At 44.1% G+C, this 19,717-nt stretch overlaps 1 protein-coding gene across 11 annotated transcripts in view; it reads left to right on the top strand.

Moving 5' to 3' along the window:
- RBFOX2 (RNA binding fox-1 homolog 2) overlaps positions 1-19,717 on the top strand; it is a 1,097,056-nt gene that overhangs the window by 852,105 nt on the left and 225,234 nt on the right. For all 11 annotated transcript variants that reach the window (XM_063940332.1, XM_063940334.1, XM_063940327.1 and 8 more), the window contains 2 exons: positions 14,745-14,805; positions 17,394-17,447. In XM_063940332.1, the coding sequence (XP_063796402.1) occupies positions 14,745-14,805; positions 17,394-17,447 (115 nt within the window). The remainder of the gene's footprint in view (positions 1-14,744; positions 14,806-17,393; positions 17,448-19,717) is intronic.

Below are 19,717 nucleotides of genomic sequence, written 5' to 3'. Positions count from 1 at the left end.
TAGTGCGTATACACTATGCAATCTTGCAAAAGATATCGTCCATGGCCACATCCAGCTGTATGCTGTCATTGATGACATCACCAGATTGAGCTGCATGTACGACCAACCTGAGGTCGCGATGAACGACTCACAGGCTGCGCGATAGTGCGTATACACTGCATGATGTGATTAATTTTATAGTTCCAATCTGTTGGAATGGGCCACATCTTTAAAAAATAAAATAAAAAAATCTGCTATTGTGTATCCAGTTTAAAACATCAAATTTTAAGATGCAGATTCTCTATGACCACAGGGGGGAAATTTCTAGTTTTCAAAATATATATTCTCTCCCTTTTTTCTCTTCTATTTTTTTTTTCTTTTATTACTGCTAAATGTCTTTATTCCATAATGTACATTTTTATTTTTTAATTAAGGGCTTTTATAATCTGCATTCTCATTTTACCTCACTGTCATACTTATTATTTTTGCTTTATTTGGAGACCCATATTTTTTTTTTTTCTCGTGAGCGATTTATGGGGTGGGATTATTCAGTGAGTGTATGCTTGTGTTTTTTTTTGTATGGCTTTTATTGTTTCATATGTGTTTAATGTAAACCTCCTCAAACTTTGTTTTCCCTTTTCTGAATGTATGTGCCACAACAAACTTTTAGTATTGTAATGATTGTTAGTGGCATACTACTGATGTATCCACTCACATCTAGCCTAGCTGCCTGTTCAACAGTCCTTCTAGTCACGCCATACTGTGGTGTAACTTGGTAGCGCCGATTGTCTTTTTGTGTGACTTTGTCCATTGAAATGAGTCTTATTCTCAAAACAATGCAAATAGGACACACAAGTAGCTTTTGCTGTTTAAAATGATATGCGGTATACCTGTATTCTGTGTGTGACTGCGGCTGTATCTGCATATGAAATGTTATGCTACACTGTTTTCCTAGAAAACACTGTATTGTAGCATGTTGTGTGCAAATATTTATGCAGTCGCACACAGAATATAGGCATGCTGCATATCGTTTTAATCAGCAGAGTCGTCTTGTGCATCTTATTTACATAGCGATAGGAATAAGACACATTTTTGGCAAAAAGGACGCCTGTCGCTAACTAAGTTGCACAGGACCTGTCAGCTCACTCACGCCAGGCATCTCCCACTGCATGGCGTATTGAGGCAAGATGTATGAAGACACATCTGTACTTCAGGTACACAGATAGCATTTAAGTTACAAGTAACAATAAATTTCTGCTTAGCCACATCATCCTTAAATTGGAAAGGTCTTCTCATTACTGTAAATGAAAAATGTTATTAGCTTATATAAAATAATGTTCCCTGACTAGCATGTAAAACTCTAAATTATTTTTAAAAGTGAAAAATAAATTGTAACTTTAATTACTGCATAACGCTTTGCTTATAGTACACATTATTAGTATCTCTATAATCGAGCTAGGCAGTATATTTGTGATTAACTTTGTGGATTATTTTTTAATTGTGTAAAAGTAACTGAGTTCCTGGATAATGGCATCAAATTATTTCTATTTACTACCAAAATACATCCCTATCTGTCCTGAGATACAAAACAAATCCAACTTTTCTTGGGTTCATACAGTGGTTGCAAATATAACTGTTTGTTGGAAGCATGTTGTGTTCTTTTATTTTAAATAACCTGGCCTTTCCAGATACTTTTTAATGAGTGAAGAATTGCTGTGAAAGTAAAATGTTTTTTTTTGTAGATTGTAGCTTTTCTCTTACTAAATGTTTATTAAACACTAGCTACTAAATGCATCTTTACTCTACCCTATAAGAACTTATTTTGAGGTTGTCATTGTAGGACAGGTCTTACAATTTTCCAATATAATGATAGACTTTGTCACAATTTTATTTTTTGTTTGTATGTACATTATGTGGATTTCCAAAGAATGTTGAGTAATTTTGTCACAAGCAAATTAACTTTGCAGTATATTTCAGCGATAAAGAGGAAACTTATGCACATGTAAACCTGGGGAGAATGAAAAATTACAAGTGGCTATTAAATAACAAGACTGTACTTGCAAAAAAATAAACCATTCTGTGTGAGTTAAAAGGGAGTGGGGGAACATTGACCTTGGCCTGTCCCAAAATGGTTTTGCAAGTTTCACCCCTCTCACACAGATGTTTGCTGTCACACAACGTTCTAAGAAAATTGACCGTTTTCCCAGCATGCGAATGAGAGCAGAAATGGTCACATCGACAAAAGAAACTGTTAAGCAAGTTTTGCATTAAGATCTTAACATGATAGAAGTTTGTGCTAAGATGGTTCCAAGGCTTCTCAGTGCTGAGCAGAAAGAAAATTGAAAGCGAATGTGTACTGACATTTTGGAACAAATTCAAGCGGATTTGCATTACTTAAAGATTTTATCTGTCATGAAACGTGGATCTGCCAGTATGATCTGCAGACAAAATGCCAATCCATGCACTGGAAAACACCATCACCAACAAGAGTGAAGAAATCATGTCAAAGCAAATCCAAATTCATGTTAAATTGTTTTAATATCAAAGGTGTTATTTTTGCAGACCAGGTACCAGAAGGGGCAACAGTGAATCAACATTACTACAAAAATGTTCTAGAACCTTAGTGGGACAGAATCAGAGAGAGGCCAGAGTTCTGGAAAAATGGTTTCATCCTCCATCAGGACAATGCAGCAACCCACACAGCTCTATCTGAAGCAGTTTTTGGCCAAGAAACAGATTGCAGTGCTAGAACACCCTACACAAGTGACAGGCCTAGCACTCTGACTTCTTTCATTTCCTTAAAGTCAAATCTATACTCAAGGGAATCAGTTTTGCATCAGTTATTGACGGTCATAGACAGCCTTGTCGGGCCCCGATAATGGGAGGTGAGGGGCAAGACTGCGGCCACATGTGCTGCATTGGGGACGCCAGTTTCCTATCCGGTGAATGTTGGTTTGCGTCGCTTTCCCTGCAAGTGGAGAGAGGATTGACTTTTGCCTCTCTCCCCAGTGCAGCCCACAGCAGCATGTGGATGCAAAAAGGGAGTACATAGAAGGTGACTGGAGTTAAAATGTACTTAATATAATTAAACGTAAATAATAGCATCAGTTTCGTTATTTCTCTATCGTCCTAGTGGATGCTGGGGTTCCTGAAAGGACCATGGGGAATAGCGGCTCCGCAGGAGACAGGGCACAAAAAGTAAAGCTTTTTCCGATCAGGTGGTGTGCACTGGCTCCTCCCCCTATGACCCTCCTCCAGACTCCAGTTAGATTTTTGTGCCCGGCCGAGAAGGGTGCAATCTAGGTGGCTCTCCTAAAGAGCTGCTTAGAAAAAGTTTAGCTAGGTTTTTTATTTTACACTGATTCCTGCTGGCAACAGGATCACTGCAGCGAGGGACTGAGGGGAGAAGGAGTCAACTCACCTGCGTGCAGGATGGATTGGCTTCTTGGCTACTGGACATCAAGCTCCAGAGGGACGATCACGGGTACAGCCTGGATGGTCACCGGAGCCACGCCGCCGGCCCCCTTGCAGATGCTGAAGACAGAAGAGGTCCAGAATCGGCGGCTGAAGACTCCTGCAGTCTTCAAAAGGTAGCGCACAGCACTGCAGCTGTGCGCCATTTTCCTCTCAGCACACTTCACACGGCAGTCACTGAGGGTGCAGGGCGCTGGGAGGGGGGCGCCCTGGGAGGCAAAATGATTACCTATAAAGGCTAAAAATACCTCACATATAGCCCTAGAGGCTATATGGAGATATTTAACCCCTGCCTGATTTCTCTAAATAGCGGGAGACGAGCCCGCCAGAAAAGGGGCGGGGCCTATCTCCTCAGCACACGGCGCCATTTCCTCTCACAGTTCCGCTGGTCAGGACGGCTCCCAAGTCTCTCCCCTGCACTGCACTACAGAAACAGGGTAAAACAGAGAGGGGGGGGGCACATTTATGGCGATAATTTGATATAACAAAGCAGCTATAAGGGAGCACTTATTATAAGGCTATCCCTGATATATATATAGCGCTTTTGGTGTGTGCTGGCAAACTCTCCCTCTGTCTCCCCAAAGGGCTAGTGGGTCCTGTCTTCGTTAGGAGCATTCCCTGTGTGTCTGCTGTGTGTCGGTACGTGTGTGTCGACATGTATGAGGACGATATTGGTGTGGAGGCGGAGCAATTGCCAAATATGAGGATGTCACCCCCTAGGGAGTCGACACCGGAATGGATGCCTTTATTTATGGAACTACGGGATAGTGTCAACACGCTAAAGCAGTCGTTTGACGACATGAGGCGGCCGGACAATCAATTAGTGCCTGTCCAGGCGACTCAAACACCGTCAGGGGCTGTGAAACGCCCTTTGCCTCAGTCGGTCGACACAGACCCAGACACAGGCGATGACTCCAGTGGTGACGGTGACGAATCAACCGTATTTTCCAGTAGGGCCACACGTTATATGATTTTGGCAATGAAGGAGGCGTTACATTTAGCTGATACTACAGGTACCACTAAACAGGGTATTATGTGGGGTATGAAAAAACTACCTATAGTTTTTCCTGAATCAGAAGAATTAAATGACGTGTGTAATGAAGCGTGGGTTGCCCCTGATAAAAAACTGATAATTTCAAAGAAATTATTGGCATTATACCCTTTCCCGCCAGAGGTTAGGGAGCGCTGGGAAACACCTCCTAGGGTGGACAAGGCGCTAACACGCTTATCTAAACAAGTGGCGTTACCCTCTCCTGAGACGGCCGCACTTAAAGATCCATCAGATAGGAGGATGGAATATATCCAAAAAAGTATATACACACATGCAGGTGTTATACTACGACCAGCTGTAGCGACTGCCTGGATGGGCAGTGCTGGGGTAGTTTGGTCAGAGTCCCTGATTGAAAATATTGATACCCTGGACAGGGACAATATTTTACTGTCGTTAGAACAAATAAAGGATGCATTTCTTTATATGCGTGATGCACAGAGGGATATCTGCACACTGGCATCACGGGTAAGTGCTATGTCCATTTCGGCCAGAAGAGCTTTATGGACGCGACAGTGGTCAGGTGTTGCGGATTCAAAACGGCATATGGAAGTTTTGCCGTATAAAGGGGAGGAGTTATTTGGAGTCGGTCTATCAGATTTGGTGGCCACGGCTACAGCCGGGAAATCCACCTTTCTACCTCAAGTCACTCCCCCACAGAAAAAGGCACCGACTTTTCAACCGCAGCCCTTTCGTTCCTTTAAAAATAAGAGAGCAAAGGGCTATTCATATCTGCCACGAGGCAAAGGTCGAGGGAAGAGACAGCAACACGCAGCTCCTTCCCAGGAACAGAAGCCCTCCCCGGCTTCTACAAAAGCCTCAGCATGACGCTGGGGCTCCTCAAGCGGACTCGGGGATGGTGGGCGGTCGTCTCAAAAATTACAGCGCGCAGTGGGCTCACTCGCAGGTAGATCCCTGGATCCTGCAGATAATATCTCAAGGGTACAGGTTGGAATTAGAGACGGATCCACCTCGCCGTTTCCTGAAGTCTGCTTTACCAACGTCCCCCTCCGAAAGGGAGACGGTTTTGGAAGCCATTCACAAGCTGTACTCTCAGCAGGTGATAGTCAAGGTACCTCTTCTACAACAAGGGAAGGGGTATTATTCCACTCTTTTTGTGGTACCGAAGCCGGATGGCTCGGTAAGGCCTATTCTAAATCTGAAGTCCTTGAACCTGTACATAAAGAAGTTCAAGTTCAAAATGGAGTCACTCAGAGCAGTGATAGCGAACCTGGAAGAGGGGGACTTTATGGTATCCTTGGACATCAAGGATGCGTATCTCCACGTTCCAATTTACCCCTCACACCAGGGGTACCTCAGGTTCGTTGTACAAAACTGTCACTATCAGTTTCAGACGCTGCCGTTCGGATTGTCCACGGCACCTCGGATCTTTACAAAGGTAATGGCCGAGATGATGATTCTTCTTCGAAGAAAAGGCGTATTAATTATCCCATACTTGGACGATCTCCTAATAAGGGCGAGGTCCAGAGAACAGCTAGAGATGGGATTAGCACTGTCTCAAGAAGTGCTAAAACAGCACGGGTGGATTCTGAATATTCCAAAATCCCAGTTAATGCCGACAACTCGTCTGCTGTTCCTAGGGATGATTCTGGACACGGTTCAGAAAAAGGTTTTTCTCCCGGAGGAAAAAGCCAAGGAGTTATCCGAGCTTGTCAGGAACCTCCTAAAACCAGGAAAGGTGTCTGTACATCAATGCACAAGAGTCCTGGGAAAAATGGTAGCTTCTTACGAAGCAATTCCATTCGGCAGATTCCACGCAAGAATTTTCCAAAGGGATCTGTTGGACAAATGGTCAGGGTCGCATCTTCAGATGCACCTACGGATAACCCTGTCTCCAAGGACAAGGGTGTCTCTTCTGTGGTGGTTGCAGAGTCCTCATCTATTGGAGGGCCGCAGATTCGGCATACAGGATTGGATCCTGGTGACCACGGACGCCAGCCTGAGAGGCTGGGGAGCAGTCACACAAGGAAGAAACTTCCAGGGAGTATGGACGAGCCTGGAAACGTCTCTTCACATAAACATTCTGGAACTAAGAGCAATATACAATGCTCTAAGCCAGGCAGAACCTCTGCTTCAGGGAAAACCGGTGTTGATCCAGTCGGACAACATCACGGCAGTCGCCCATGTGAACAGACAGGGCGGCACAAGAAGCAGGAGTGCAATGGCAGAAGCTGCAAGGATTCTTCGCTGGGCAGAGAATCATGTGATAGCGCTATCAGCAGTGTTCATCCCGGGAGTGGACAACTGGGAAGCAGACTTCCTCAGCAGACACGATCTTCACCCGGGAGAGTGGGGACTTCATCCAGAAGTCTTCCACATGCTGGTAACCCGTTGGGAAAGACCAATGGTGGACATGATGGCGTCTCGCCTCAACAAAAAACTGGACAGGTATTGCGCCAGGTCAAGAGATCCACAGGCAATAGCTGTGGACGCGCTGGTAACGCCTTGGGTGTACCAGTCGGTGTATGTGTTTCCTCCTCTGCCTCTCATACCAAAAGTATTGAGAATTATACGGCAAAGAGGCGTAAGAACGATACTAGTGGTTCCGGATTGGCCAAGAAGGACTTGGTACCCGGAACTTCAAGAGATGATCACGGAAGATCCGTGGCCTCTACCTCTAAGGAGGGACTTGCTTCAGCAGGGTCCCTGTCTGTTTCAAGACTTACCGCGGCTGCGTTTGACGGCATGGCGGTTGAACGCCGGATCCTAATGGAAAAAGGCATGCCGGAAGAAGTCATTCCTACTTTGATTAAAGCAAGGAAAGAAGTAACCGTGCAACATTATCACCGAATTTGGCGAAAATATGTTGCGTGGTGCGAAGATCGGAGTGCTCCGACGGAGGAATTTCAACTGGGTCGATTCCTACATTTCCTGCAATCAGGATTGTCTATGGGTCTCAAATTGGGATCTATTAAGGTTCAAATTTCGGCCCTGTCGATTTTCTTTCAAAAAGAATTGGCTTCAGTCCCTGAAGTCCAGACCTTTGTGAAGGGAGTGCTGCATATACAGCCTCCTGTGGTGCCTCCAGTGGCACCGTGGGATCTCAATGTAGTTTTGGATTTTCTAAAATCTCATTGGTTTGAACCACTAAATAAGGTGGATTTGAAATATCTCACTTGGAAAGTGACCATGCTTCTAGCCCTGGCTTCTGCCAGGAGAGTGTCAGAATTGGCAGCTTTATCTTACAAAAGCCCATATCTGATTTTCCATTCGGACAGGGCAGAACTGCGGACTCGTCCGCATTTTCTCCCTAAGGTGGTGTCAGCATTTCATCTGAACCAGCCTATTGTAGTGCCTGCGGCTACAAGTGACTTGGAGGACTCCAAGTTACTGGACGTTGTCAGAGCATTAAAAATATATATTGCAAGAACAGCTGGAGTCAGAAAATCTGACTCGTTGTTTATATTGTATGCACCCAACAAGATGGGTGCTCGTTGGATCTGTAGCACAATCCAACTGGCACATTCTGTGGCAGGCCTGCCACAGCCTAAATCTGTAAAGGCCCACTCCGCAAGGAAGGTGGGCTCATCTTGGGCGGCTGCCCGAGGGGTCTCGGCATTACAACTTTGCCGAGCAGCTACGTGGTCAGGGGAGAACACGTTTGTAAAATTTTACAAATTTGATACTCTGGCTAAGGAGGACCTGGAGTTCTCTCATTCGGTGCTGCAGAGTCATCCGCACTCTCCCGCCCGTTTGGGAGCTTTGGTATAATCCCCATGGTCCTTTCAGGAACCCCAGCATCCACTAGGACGATAGAGAAAATAAGATTTTACTTACCGATAAATCTATTTCTCGGAGTCCGTAGTGGATGCTGGGCGCCCATCCCAAGTGCGGATTATCTGCATAAATTGTACATAGTTATTGTTAACTTATTCGGGTTATTGTTGTAGGAAGCCATCTTTCAGAGGCTCCGCTGTTATCATACTGTTAACTGGGTTTAGATCACAAGTTGTACGGTGTGATTGGTGTGGCTGGTATGAGTCTTACCCGGGATTCAAAATCCTCCCTTATTGTGTACGCTCGTCCGGGCACAGTACCTAACTGGAGTCTGGAGGAGGGTCATAGGGGGAGGAGCCAGTGCACACCACCTGATCGGAAAAAGCTTTACTTTTTGTGCCCTGTCTCCTGCGGAGCCGCTATTCCCCATGGTCCTTTCAGGAACCCCAGCATCCACTACGGACTCCGAGAAATAGATTTATCGGTAAGTAAAATCTTATTTTAATAGCCACACCTAGTATATAGAACATATACAAATGTTTTTGTTTACTCAAAATGTGACATAGGGGGTTATTCAGAGATGGACGCTGATCTTGCTTCCCGCAGCAAGATCTGCGTCAATCTCCTAACATGCTGGGGTCCATCCAGCACAGGGCAAGGATGCACAAAATGTGTATGGTGAGAACCCAGTGATGCATCTGCAATTTAATTGCAGACGCATCGATTAACGGTCGACCCCTGCCTGCGCAGCCTGGCTGCATTGGCATGTGGCGTGGCATAATTTTTTAAATCTCAGTTGCTGCGTGTGAAGTCGTGCAGCCTGCTCGAAAGTGTTCCGGACCCCGCCCTGGAAACGCAGCAACAGCGGCCACCGATGTCAGTCATGTTGTGGACGCATCCTTCAGGGATGCGCTCGCAGTGTGAATGACCACACAGGCGCGATGCGTTTGCTGCATGTACACAGTTTGCTGATGTATGGCAAACTGCGATGTGGATGCACTAGCTGCCAACTCTGAATTAGGCCCATAATTCAAGTACCCCTAATTCAAATTCCTCCTCTTGTGAGTTTTTGGCAGGGGAGAGAGTCTGAAATGCTGGCGAGATTGTAAATTGTCTGTGCTTTGCACGTAATATTATTGCCACTTTAAATTTCCATCCCAGGCAAACCTGCTGAGAAGCAAGCCACTGCTTTGTAAATTGAGGCCTTAGTTTATTTTGATGACCATGCTGAGAGGCAGATCAGGTCATTCATAATGCAAGAAGGCACTTATGGGTTTTATATTTGATTTTTACAGGTGTTTTTTTTTTTTTGGTTGTGGATTTTTTAATTGAGAGGAAGTATGGGCCCTCCAAACTAGTATCCTGCTTAGGGTTCCACCATGAGGTATTAGGCTCTGCTAAAAACTATGACTAGAGCAATAAGTTGGGCATATGAAGGACAATGTAAGGAACAAGGTATGTACACTGTTTCTGCTCAACTGTTAAACTAAAGGTCCAGCTGCAGTTTTCTAGATGCCATGGGTGCTGGGGTCTGGGGCAAGCACTTCCAAGGGTTTTTGGGGCATCTTTAGATAAAATGTGCCGGGGATGTACTTCACATGAACAAGGTAGGTTAATAAGATATGTTATCTAGTCCTATAAATGCTTTAAATTATATTCTAATTTTAGGTTTATTTAGGTTATGCTATTAAGTAAAATGCCCCAAAACACCTTACTTTTTTTTTTTTCTCTTTAATTTTCATGTATGAGCCCAGAAATTTGGAAAAGGACATAGATTTAAATTTTAGGAGTATATACGAATAGGGAGACACTATAACCATATACATTTATCTAATATGAGTGACTGTGAAAGTACAAAATGCATAATGTAAAAATGTCTATGCCATCACACGGATTATTTACAGGAGACCTGATGTGCATCAGAAACCTGTTTTTATGTATGCTCAAAACTTAATAGTTATATGAGCAGTGCTGGTCACTTCTAAGCTTAGTCAATACCACAAAATGGCTACTTCCATTCTGTACAACTGTGCACCCTCACTGTTCAGTATGGCCAGTACATAATGAATATGGGTTCTACACTGCTCAAAAAAATAAAGGGAACACTAAAATAACACATCCTAGATCTGAATGAATGAAATATTCTTATTAAATACTTTGTTCTTTACATATTTTAATGTGCTGACAACAATCACACAAAAATTAATGGAAATCAAATTTATTAACCCACTGAGGTCTGGATTTGGAGTCGCACTCAAAATTAAAGTGGAAAAACACACTACAGGCTGATCCAACTTTGATGTAATGTCCTTAAAACAAGTCAAAATGAGGCTCAGTAGTGTGTGTGGCCTCCACGTGCCTGTATGACCTCCCTACAACCCACACAAGTGGCTCAGGTAGTGCAGCTCATCCAGGATGGCACATCAATGCGAGCTGTGGCAAGAAGGTTTGCTGTGTCTGTCAGCGTAGTGTCTAGAGCATGGAGGCGCTACCACGAGACAGGACAGGACATCAGGAGATGTGGAGGAGGCCGTAGGAGGGCAACAACCCAGCAGCAGGACCGCTACCTCCGCCTTTGTGCAAGGAGGAACAGGAGGAGCACTGCCAGAACCCTGCAAAATGACCTCCAGCAAGCCACAAATGTGCATATGTCTACTCAAACGATCAGAAGCAGACTCCATGAGGGTGGTATGAGGGCCCGATGTCCACAGTTGGGGGTTGTGCTTACAGCCCAACACCGTGCAGGACGTTTGGCATTTGCCAGAGAACACCAAGATTGGCAAATTCGCCACTGGCGCCCTGTGCTCTTCACAGATGAAAGCAGGTTCTCACTGAGCACATGTGACGGAGTCTGGAGACGCCAAGGAGAACGTTCTGCTGCCTGCAACATCCTCCAGCATGACCGGTTTGGCAGTGGGTCAGTAATGGTGTGGGGTGGCATTTCTTTGGGGGGCCGCACAGCCCTCCATGTGGTCGCCAGAGATAGCCTTACTGCCATTAGGTACCGAGATGAGATCCTCAGACCCCTTGTGAGACCATATGCTGGTGCGGTTGGCCCTGGGTTCCTCCTAATGCAAGACAATTCTAGACCTCATGTTGCTGGAGTGTCAGCAGTTCCTGCAAAATGAAGGCATTGATGCTATGGACTGGCCCGCCCGTTCCCCAGACCTGAATCCAATTGAGCACATCTGGGACATCATGTCTCGCTCCATCCACCAATGCCACGTTGCACCACAGACTGTCCAGGAGTTGGCGGATGCTTTAGTTTAGGTCTGGGAGGAGATCCCTCAGGAGACCATCCGCCACCTCATCAGGAGCATGCCCAGGCGTTGTAGGGAGGTCATACAGGCACGTGGAGGCCACACACACTACTGAGCCTCATTTTGACTTGTTTTAAGGACATTACATCAAAGTTGGATCAGCCTGTAGTGTGTTTTTCCACTTTAATTTTGAGTGTGACTCCAAATCCAGACCTCCATGGGTTAATACATTTGATTTCCATTGATAATTTTTGTGTGATTTTGTTGTCAGCACATTCAACTATGTAAAGAACAAAGTGTTTAATAAGAATGTTTCATTCATTCAGATCTAGGATGTGTTATTTTAGTGTTTGCTTTATTTTTTTGAGCAGTGTAGTTGTAGATGGATAGAGAGATATAGATAGATAGATAGAGATATACAGATAGAGAGAGATATATATATATATATATATATAGATAGATATAGATATAGATATATATAGATATATAATTTATTTATTTTTATTAGAAAAAAGATGGACCCAGAGGGCGCTATGTACATGAGATTGTCCAAACAGAGTCCATTGTATTTTAAATTGGATGTTTTAACATCAATACATTTTTACTAATCTAAGGCCTTTGGCCAGCTGTTTTGGGTGTTCATATCCTTGGTGAGAGGGTATCGTTACAGGAGGGAGTGTCTTTTGGCTGAATCTGAATCAGAATTGTGTCTTCATCCCCAGTTGAATATTGAATTAAGGCCGATAAAGAATACATCGTTGGGACATTTACCTTACAAATTATTTATGGACTCTGTTTGGACAATCTCATGTACATTGCGCCCTCCGGGTCCATCTTTTTTTCTACAACCTCATAGTTCCCGCTATCAGGGGTTCTACTGTGAGGTGCTGCTTTAACAAAAAGCAGGTGATAAAGGTCTTCTTTTGTTGTGTAAAAAAAAAAAAAAAAGAAACAATTATATATACAGGTTGAGTATCCCATATCCAAATATTCCGAAATACGGACTTTTTTGAGTGAGACTGAGCTAGTGAAACCTTTGTTTTTTGATGGCTCAATGTATACAACCTTTGTTTAATACACAAAGTTATTAAAAATATTGTATTAAATGACCTTTAGGCTGTGTGTATAAGGTGTATATGAAACATAAATGAATTGTGTGAATGTAGACACACTTTGTTTAATGCACAAAGTTATAAAAAATATTGGCTAAAATTACCTTCAGGCTGTGTGTATAAGGTGTATATGAAACATAAATACATTCCGTGCTTAGATTTAGGTCCCATCGCCATGATATCTCATTATGGTATGCAATTATTCCAAAATACGGAAAAATACGATATCCAAAATACTTCTGGTCCCAAGCATTTTGGATAAGGGATACTCAACCTGTGTGTGTATGTGTATATATATGTATATATATATATATATATATATATATATATATATATATATATATATATATATATATATATATTTATTAATTTTTTTTTCCCTTTATGCAGTTGGACTCTGTAGTCCTGTTCAAGAATAGCACTGCATGATTCTCATCTATTCAAAGTTATCCAGGGACAATTTTAAGATTTGTCCCTGTGTTGTGCAGTTTCTTTTATGTTTAAACGCGTTTATATTTTGTGTAATTGACATTTCTTTTGAGAGAAATAAATGCAAAAATTGTTTATAATAAATGGGATTTGGGTAGCAGTGAGAACTGCCTTTTGGTATGAGCTCAAGGTTCTAAACCACGCAGTAGTAATGTACCAGACTGGCTACCGGCTGAAGAAAGCTGGCTGAGAAATACAGCTGGACCAGACTGGCTACCAGCTGAAGAAAGCTGTACCATACTATACTAGTTACCGGCTGAGAAATACAGCTGGACGGAACGGACTACCGGCTGAAGAGATGCTGCAGGACTGGACTGGCTGCCGGCTGAGAAATACAGCTGAACCTGGCTGCTTACCAGCTGAAAAGATGCTGCTGGACCAGACTGGCTACCTGCTGAGGAATATAGCTGGACGGACTGGCTACCGGCTGAGGATATGAAGGACCGGACTGGTTACTGACTTGAGAATATGCAGGACCGGATGGGTTACCGGCTGAAGCATTAGCTAGACCGTACTGGTTACCTGCTGAAGTATAAAGCGGGACTGGTTACCGGCTGAAGTACAAAACTGGAATGTACTGGTTACCGGCTGAAGCATAAGCTGGACCAGACTGGTTACTGCCTGACGTATAAACTGGACCTGGAGATAGACTGGGCTGTGGATGGCTGCAGGTTAACTGGCTGGCTGGACTGAGACTTAGGTTGGTGAAGTGGAGATCAGCTGGAAATCATGTAATGCAGCAATGTCAGAGAATATCATAGACTGCACACAGGAGCTTGAATAAACCTCATGCACACAAATAGTTAACTGGTCTGAGAACATTGCTGGAATCTGGATTCTGTGCAGTCAGCCTGGGAAGGTGCTGCAGTTTGGAAACTAGTATGCACAGCAGATACTGGAGACCCTGGGAACCCTGCAGAGGATCATCACAGATTGATGGACGCCGGAGTCCCCTTGTCAGGGTACCTGACGGACCCCTGCCACACCCACGGTGACACTGGTGAGTGTTTTAGGACGTCGATGCTGGTCGCGTATCCGGACACATTTTAATGTTGAATAAAACATTCTCATATTATATCAACTGGTATTTTAGTTTTAATAGCCATTAAACAAATATGGTGTCGATCGATGAAGCAGTGAAAAGATCGGAGAAGTTGCCCATGGCAACCAATCAGCAGCTCTGTATAATTTTATGGTATACCAATTATAAATGTTACTTCAATGCTGATTGGTTGCCGTGGGCAACTTCCCCACTGACTCACTTTTCACTGCTACATGAATAAACCCCTAAGTTACAACACATATTATTCCATAATAATGCAACAGATCTTAAATGACCGTAATAAACATTTGGTTTTTCTGCAAACCTTGCAGATACAATACTTGTTTTAGTGTGACATACATCTAGAAAATAACTGTGCTTGCCCACATCCCTACTATTGTTTGTGTGTGCGTGTGATTGCTGCATGCTTAAAGGGTTCTAAATTTGGTTTACCACTCCTGCAATGTCACTGTTGGGCTGTGAACTGCAAATAAGTGACTTTGCAGGAGTCCATTTATCTCTGTACGCAAAATAGGAATTATTTGGTAATCTTATTCTAACTGTATGTCTTTTTCACTTTTAACTTTGGGAACCCTTTTTAGGTCAACAATGCAACAGCTCGAGTGATGACCAATAAGAAAACTGTAACCCCTTATGGAAATGGTGAGACGTATATGTTTTTTTTTTTTTTTTTTTTTTTCCATATAAGGTCCAGATATATATATAAATTACAGGACCTATACCCAGTATTACTTTTACTTGATTGTTACGTTTGTCTAAAACAGGCCTGGACAACCTATTGCTTTCAGTTGTTGTGAAACTACAAGTTCCAGCATACACTGCTACTGTAGCTATTGGCTATCTGGCAGAGCGTACTGGGACTTGTAGTTTAATAACACCTGGCATGCCACAGTTTGGACAGACCTAGGGGTATATTCAATTGAAGTCGAAAGGACCAGTTTTTGACTTTTTAAGGTCGAATCGTGTCGACCTATTCAATATATCCCAAAATTTTTTGACAAGTGGATGAATTCGACTTGTCGAAAAGCACGTGGATCGGCGGAATAGCTGCCGATCCACATGCTTGTGTCGAAAAAATTGGCCCCCTTTTGACCATCTCTTTCCGACATAAAAAAAATGGCGGACTGAGATGAGGGATTAGAGCAGGAGAGGGGGGAGAGCCGCAGGGAGACGGAGGACATCCGCGGGCATATAGGGGAGATCAGCGCACAGCACAGCGCTGCAGCAGGATGTCACACAGCTGCGCTGCTCACGGCAGCTTCCATCCGGCTCCAGCAAGTGAGATCACACCTGCTGGGGCCGGGTGGACACTGCCGTGAGTCCGGGCGGCTGTGTGACATCCTCCTGCAGCGCTACTGTAGCGCTGATCTCCTGCGTCTGCCGGTGGCTGTCCCCGCTGGTCTCCTCGCGGCTTCCCCCCCCTCTCCTCCTCTGGGTCCCTCATCTCAATTCAACTTGAAAAAGTCGAATTGAGATGATATATGAATAGAGGTTGTCTGATCCATTCCGACAAATGCATGTCGGAATGGATCCGACGCTAATTGATTATACCCCCTAGTCTTAAAGAAGCAAACCTTTTATCAGTTGATGAATTGGGCTTGGTTAAAAATATGTACAAATTCCTGTGACACTCAGACACCTACACAAACATATTAACCAGAGATTAGCTAATACCTAAAAATAATGCACGTATGACAAAGGTACTCTCCTGGGCTCTCCGCTATGCACACTATTGTAATGCATTCCTGATTTCTTTACGCATTCTTACCCTAGCCCCTGAATAGTGTGTATCAACAAGTAACAGGAACTTTTGTCCCAGGCACACAGCTACTGTAAGCTGTGTTTCAGGTTTATGTGAATTTTAGTGCCACCATATTATGCAGTTCTTGTCAGATAATAGCTAATCACTTGCATCAACCCATGTCCCATTGGATCTTTCTCTGAATTTTCTATCAGCCACCACACACTATATAAGCACCTTTTCTCCAGAGTCCAAGTAACCTGTAAATTAGTAAAATGGGGGGGGGGGGGGGGGGGGGCAGCATGCAATTAATGCAGATTTTTTTTCGAAAAGTTGAAAAAATTGTACTTTTCCCTGTTTTTAGGGTGAATTTGGATTCACAATATTCATTTTCAGTGCAGCTTTTTTGACTTATTGAGAATGCCGGAACTGGCAAAAAACATGTGAATCATCGAAATTCCTGCCGATCCACGCGTTTTGTGGAATTGACTGGGGTTTTTTTGCCGTTTCTTGAGGCCTGTTTTAGCCAATGCTGATTCACCCAAAACAAAAGGTGAAACTGCATGGCGAGAATGTATTAAACGGGCGAAAATGCCCGCAATTGACTAGGGTGGGTCGAATTATTTCCATTTTTTTGGGCTACCCAAAAAAAATTACACTAATTGCATACCCCCCATAGACTGTAAGAGAAAACTGAAATACACAGTGGAAAATTAACACAAACCTGAGAAGAGCATTCAAACTCTTACGTACACCTTAGAAAAAAAAAAACAACCAGTGATCAGCTATTTATACTGAGAAACAGAATACATACTGTATTAAAGACAATTCAGATTGTCAATTACCACTATCCACCATTTCTTTTGGATTAGAAATTTAGAATTCACAAATCCACATGTTCCAAAACCGTTTTCCCAGTGCAAAATGTCTAATGCCATGGTTGGAAACTAGTTCAGTTTTACAGAAATCATTGTTGATTGTTATGCTGATATTATCTCTAATTCTTGTCCGAATACCTTAAGGGGGGTACACACGGAGCGATAATCTAAGCAATCTGACTAGATTGCTTAGATTTTCAGCAAGATCGCTCCGTGTGTAGCCCTAACAGCGATAGCGATGCCCAACCCCGCGCATCGCTATCGCTGGTGCTAGATTGGCCTGCATGCAGGCCAATCTAGCGGGTCGCTCACTTCACCCGCTGGGTGAAATGAGCAGCCCCCCTGTCTCCCCCCGCACGCTCAGCACACATCGCGCTGTGCTGAGCGCTGGGAGAGATGTGTGCTGAGCGAACCGCTCAGCACACATCTCTCCAGCATCGGGCTGTGAGTACTGGCCTTTAGCCGTAGAATAAGACTGTAAATGCAGAGAAAGCTGGAAGTGGATGTAAACTCTTATATATTCTCACACAGCACAGTAAATGGCAATGACAGTACAAATCAATATTTTCACAATAATTGACTTTTTTTTTCTTTTTATGTTTTTCCTCCAGGTTGGAAACTCAGTCCTGTTGTTGGGGCTGTATATGGACCTGAACTATATGCAGGTACATCTCCATGGTTACTACATATACATCAGAGATTCCCAAGCTCAGCCTTTACAATTCAGGTTTTAAGGAAATCCATGCTTGAGTCCAGATAGCTAAACTGTTTGAAAAACTGATATACACGGGGGGAGGGGGTGAACCCAAACCCAAACAATTCAAACCCAAATCTAATCAGTTTGCATATCACTGTCCATCGTCTCAAAGGCTATGGCTCAATATTCTTGGTATAAAATAATTCTGCAAATACCTTATTGAAATCCTATTAATTCACTTTAACGCAAATGTGCAATTGCATATGTTTTAGAATGTTCAGTTAAAATTGCAGAATGGGCTATTTCACACTTGCCGGTTTTGACCGGGTTGCAAAAAACAGTATTTTTTTTTTTTGCTGTGTATTTTTTAAAAATAATGGATTGAAACACATGGGTGCTTTCAGATGGCACAGTCATGACATGGTCTCTGTATGGGTGTAGTATGAGTGGCCGGCTGTCGGGATCCTGGCACCTAGCATACCGGCGCCGGGATCCTGACTGCCGGAATGCTGGCAGTGGGGCATGCGTAATAGAGCCCCTTGCAGGCTCGCCACTCTGCGAGCACGGTGGCGTGCTACGCGCGCAGCACTATTTATTCTCCCTCCATGGGTGTTGTGGACACCCCAAGAGGGAGAATAGTTGTCGTGATCCCAGTACCGGTATGCTGTGTGCCGGGATCCCCGATAGCCGGTGTATCGAGTGCCACCCCTCTGTGTTACAGCCGGAAATATCCACTGACAAGGACGGCTGCTGTGCAGTTATTCCCATCTGGTCAAAACCAGCAAGTGTGAAATAACCCAATGTTATTAAACTTTCTGCTGCGGGGTACACTGGGCTCCACAAGGATAGACATTGGGGTGTAGAGTAGGATCTTGATCCGAGGCACCAACAGGCTCAAAAGCTTTGACTGTTCCCAAGATGCATAACACCGCCTCCTCTATAACCCCGCCTCCCTGCACAGGAGCTCAGTTTTGTAGTTGGTGCCGCAGATAGCAGGCACATAACAGAGGGGCTGCTCCAGGCAGCCCTAAGAAGAGCTTTTTATGAAGAAAAGTGAAGACTTCAAGGGCTGCAGCAGTGTGTAGATGTCAGGAGACATTCACTGCTGCAGCACCATCTCTCCCCAGTGGCGCTGTACACTCCCGTTCCCTGGTTGCCGGGTACCTACAGCAGGAGGCTCCGGTTTTTTTCTCATCAGGCACATACGACTGGGGTTCTCTGGGATCGCGTGGCCGCGCTTCGGGAGGTGGTGAGTGGGTCCCACTCGCGGGACCCGTGCTGTATCGCGATCCGGCGCGGTCGGTGGGAGGCGGGCTGCGCGCGCTGGCGGTGGACACTGTGGCATACAGGCGATCCCACTAGATCACCAGGGCATGGGTGCAGGTCAGGTTTTCTCTAAACCGTTTTACTAGTAGCCCGCAGTACCAGGTGGTTTTGCCAGCAGGGGGATAAGGCTTAGACCTGGAGCCCCTCCCTCAGCCCCAGGGCGCCATTTACAGTAAATGTTCCCGCCCTGGAGCTGCATATCTGTCTCTCCCTCACTCCCTGTCAGTGTTTGGGCGCCATTTCTCTCAGCTACACTGTTCCTGGGTCTGCTTGGGCAAATCCTGCTTTGTAAAGCCGCCTGATAGTCAGCGCTGTGACTTTACAAGGCACTTAAGTATTCTACATGTCACTTGGACAGTGATAGTTAAGAGAGTGCATTTAGTCAGGGTTATCTGGTACAAGTACCCTGTGATATACATCCAGTAGTTCTTACTGTGCAGTGTTTTATCTATTGGCTAGCTATATATATATATATATATATATATATATATATATATATATATATATATATACATATATATATATATATATTGTAAGCTAGTCCAGTGCAGTATTATTGTTTGTAATAACCTCTGCATGGTACAACAGTGAGTATATGTGTGTGCATTAGCTTGCTGGGTGATTTTCATTTCGTGTCTCTCACTCAAACTTGCTATCCCTATATTCTATAACCTGAGGGGGGCTTGGTGCGTCAGGTTTATAATACTATAATATAGGGTATTCACAAGATATACTCTTAATTGTATTTTTCTCTGTGATTTTAGTCACCATATCTCTCCTGTATCCCTGCTTGTGCTGACTACATTGCGCAGGGGTTTGGGTAAGAGGTATTGTGCTGCTGACAATTGTACTGTGTTACCTGATATTGCAAGTTATATCATATCATGTCTGCTTCTGAGGATAACGGTTCTG

This window comes from Pseudophryne corroboree, chromosome 9 (assembly GCF_028390025.1).
Source record: "Pseudophryne corroboree isolate aPseCor3 chromosome 9, aPseCor3.hap2, whole genome shotgun sequence".
NCBI lineage: Eukaryota > Metazoa > Chordata > Amphibia > Anura > Myobatrachidae > Pseudophryne > Pseudophryne corroboree.
This window is presented reverse-complemented; position numbering and strand designations above follow the sequence as displayed.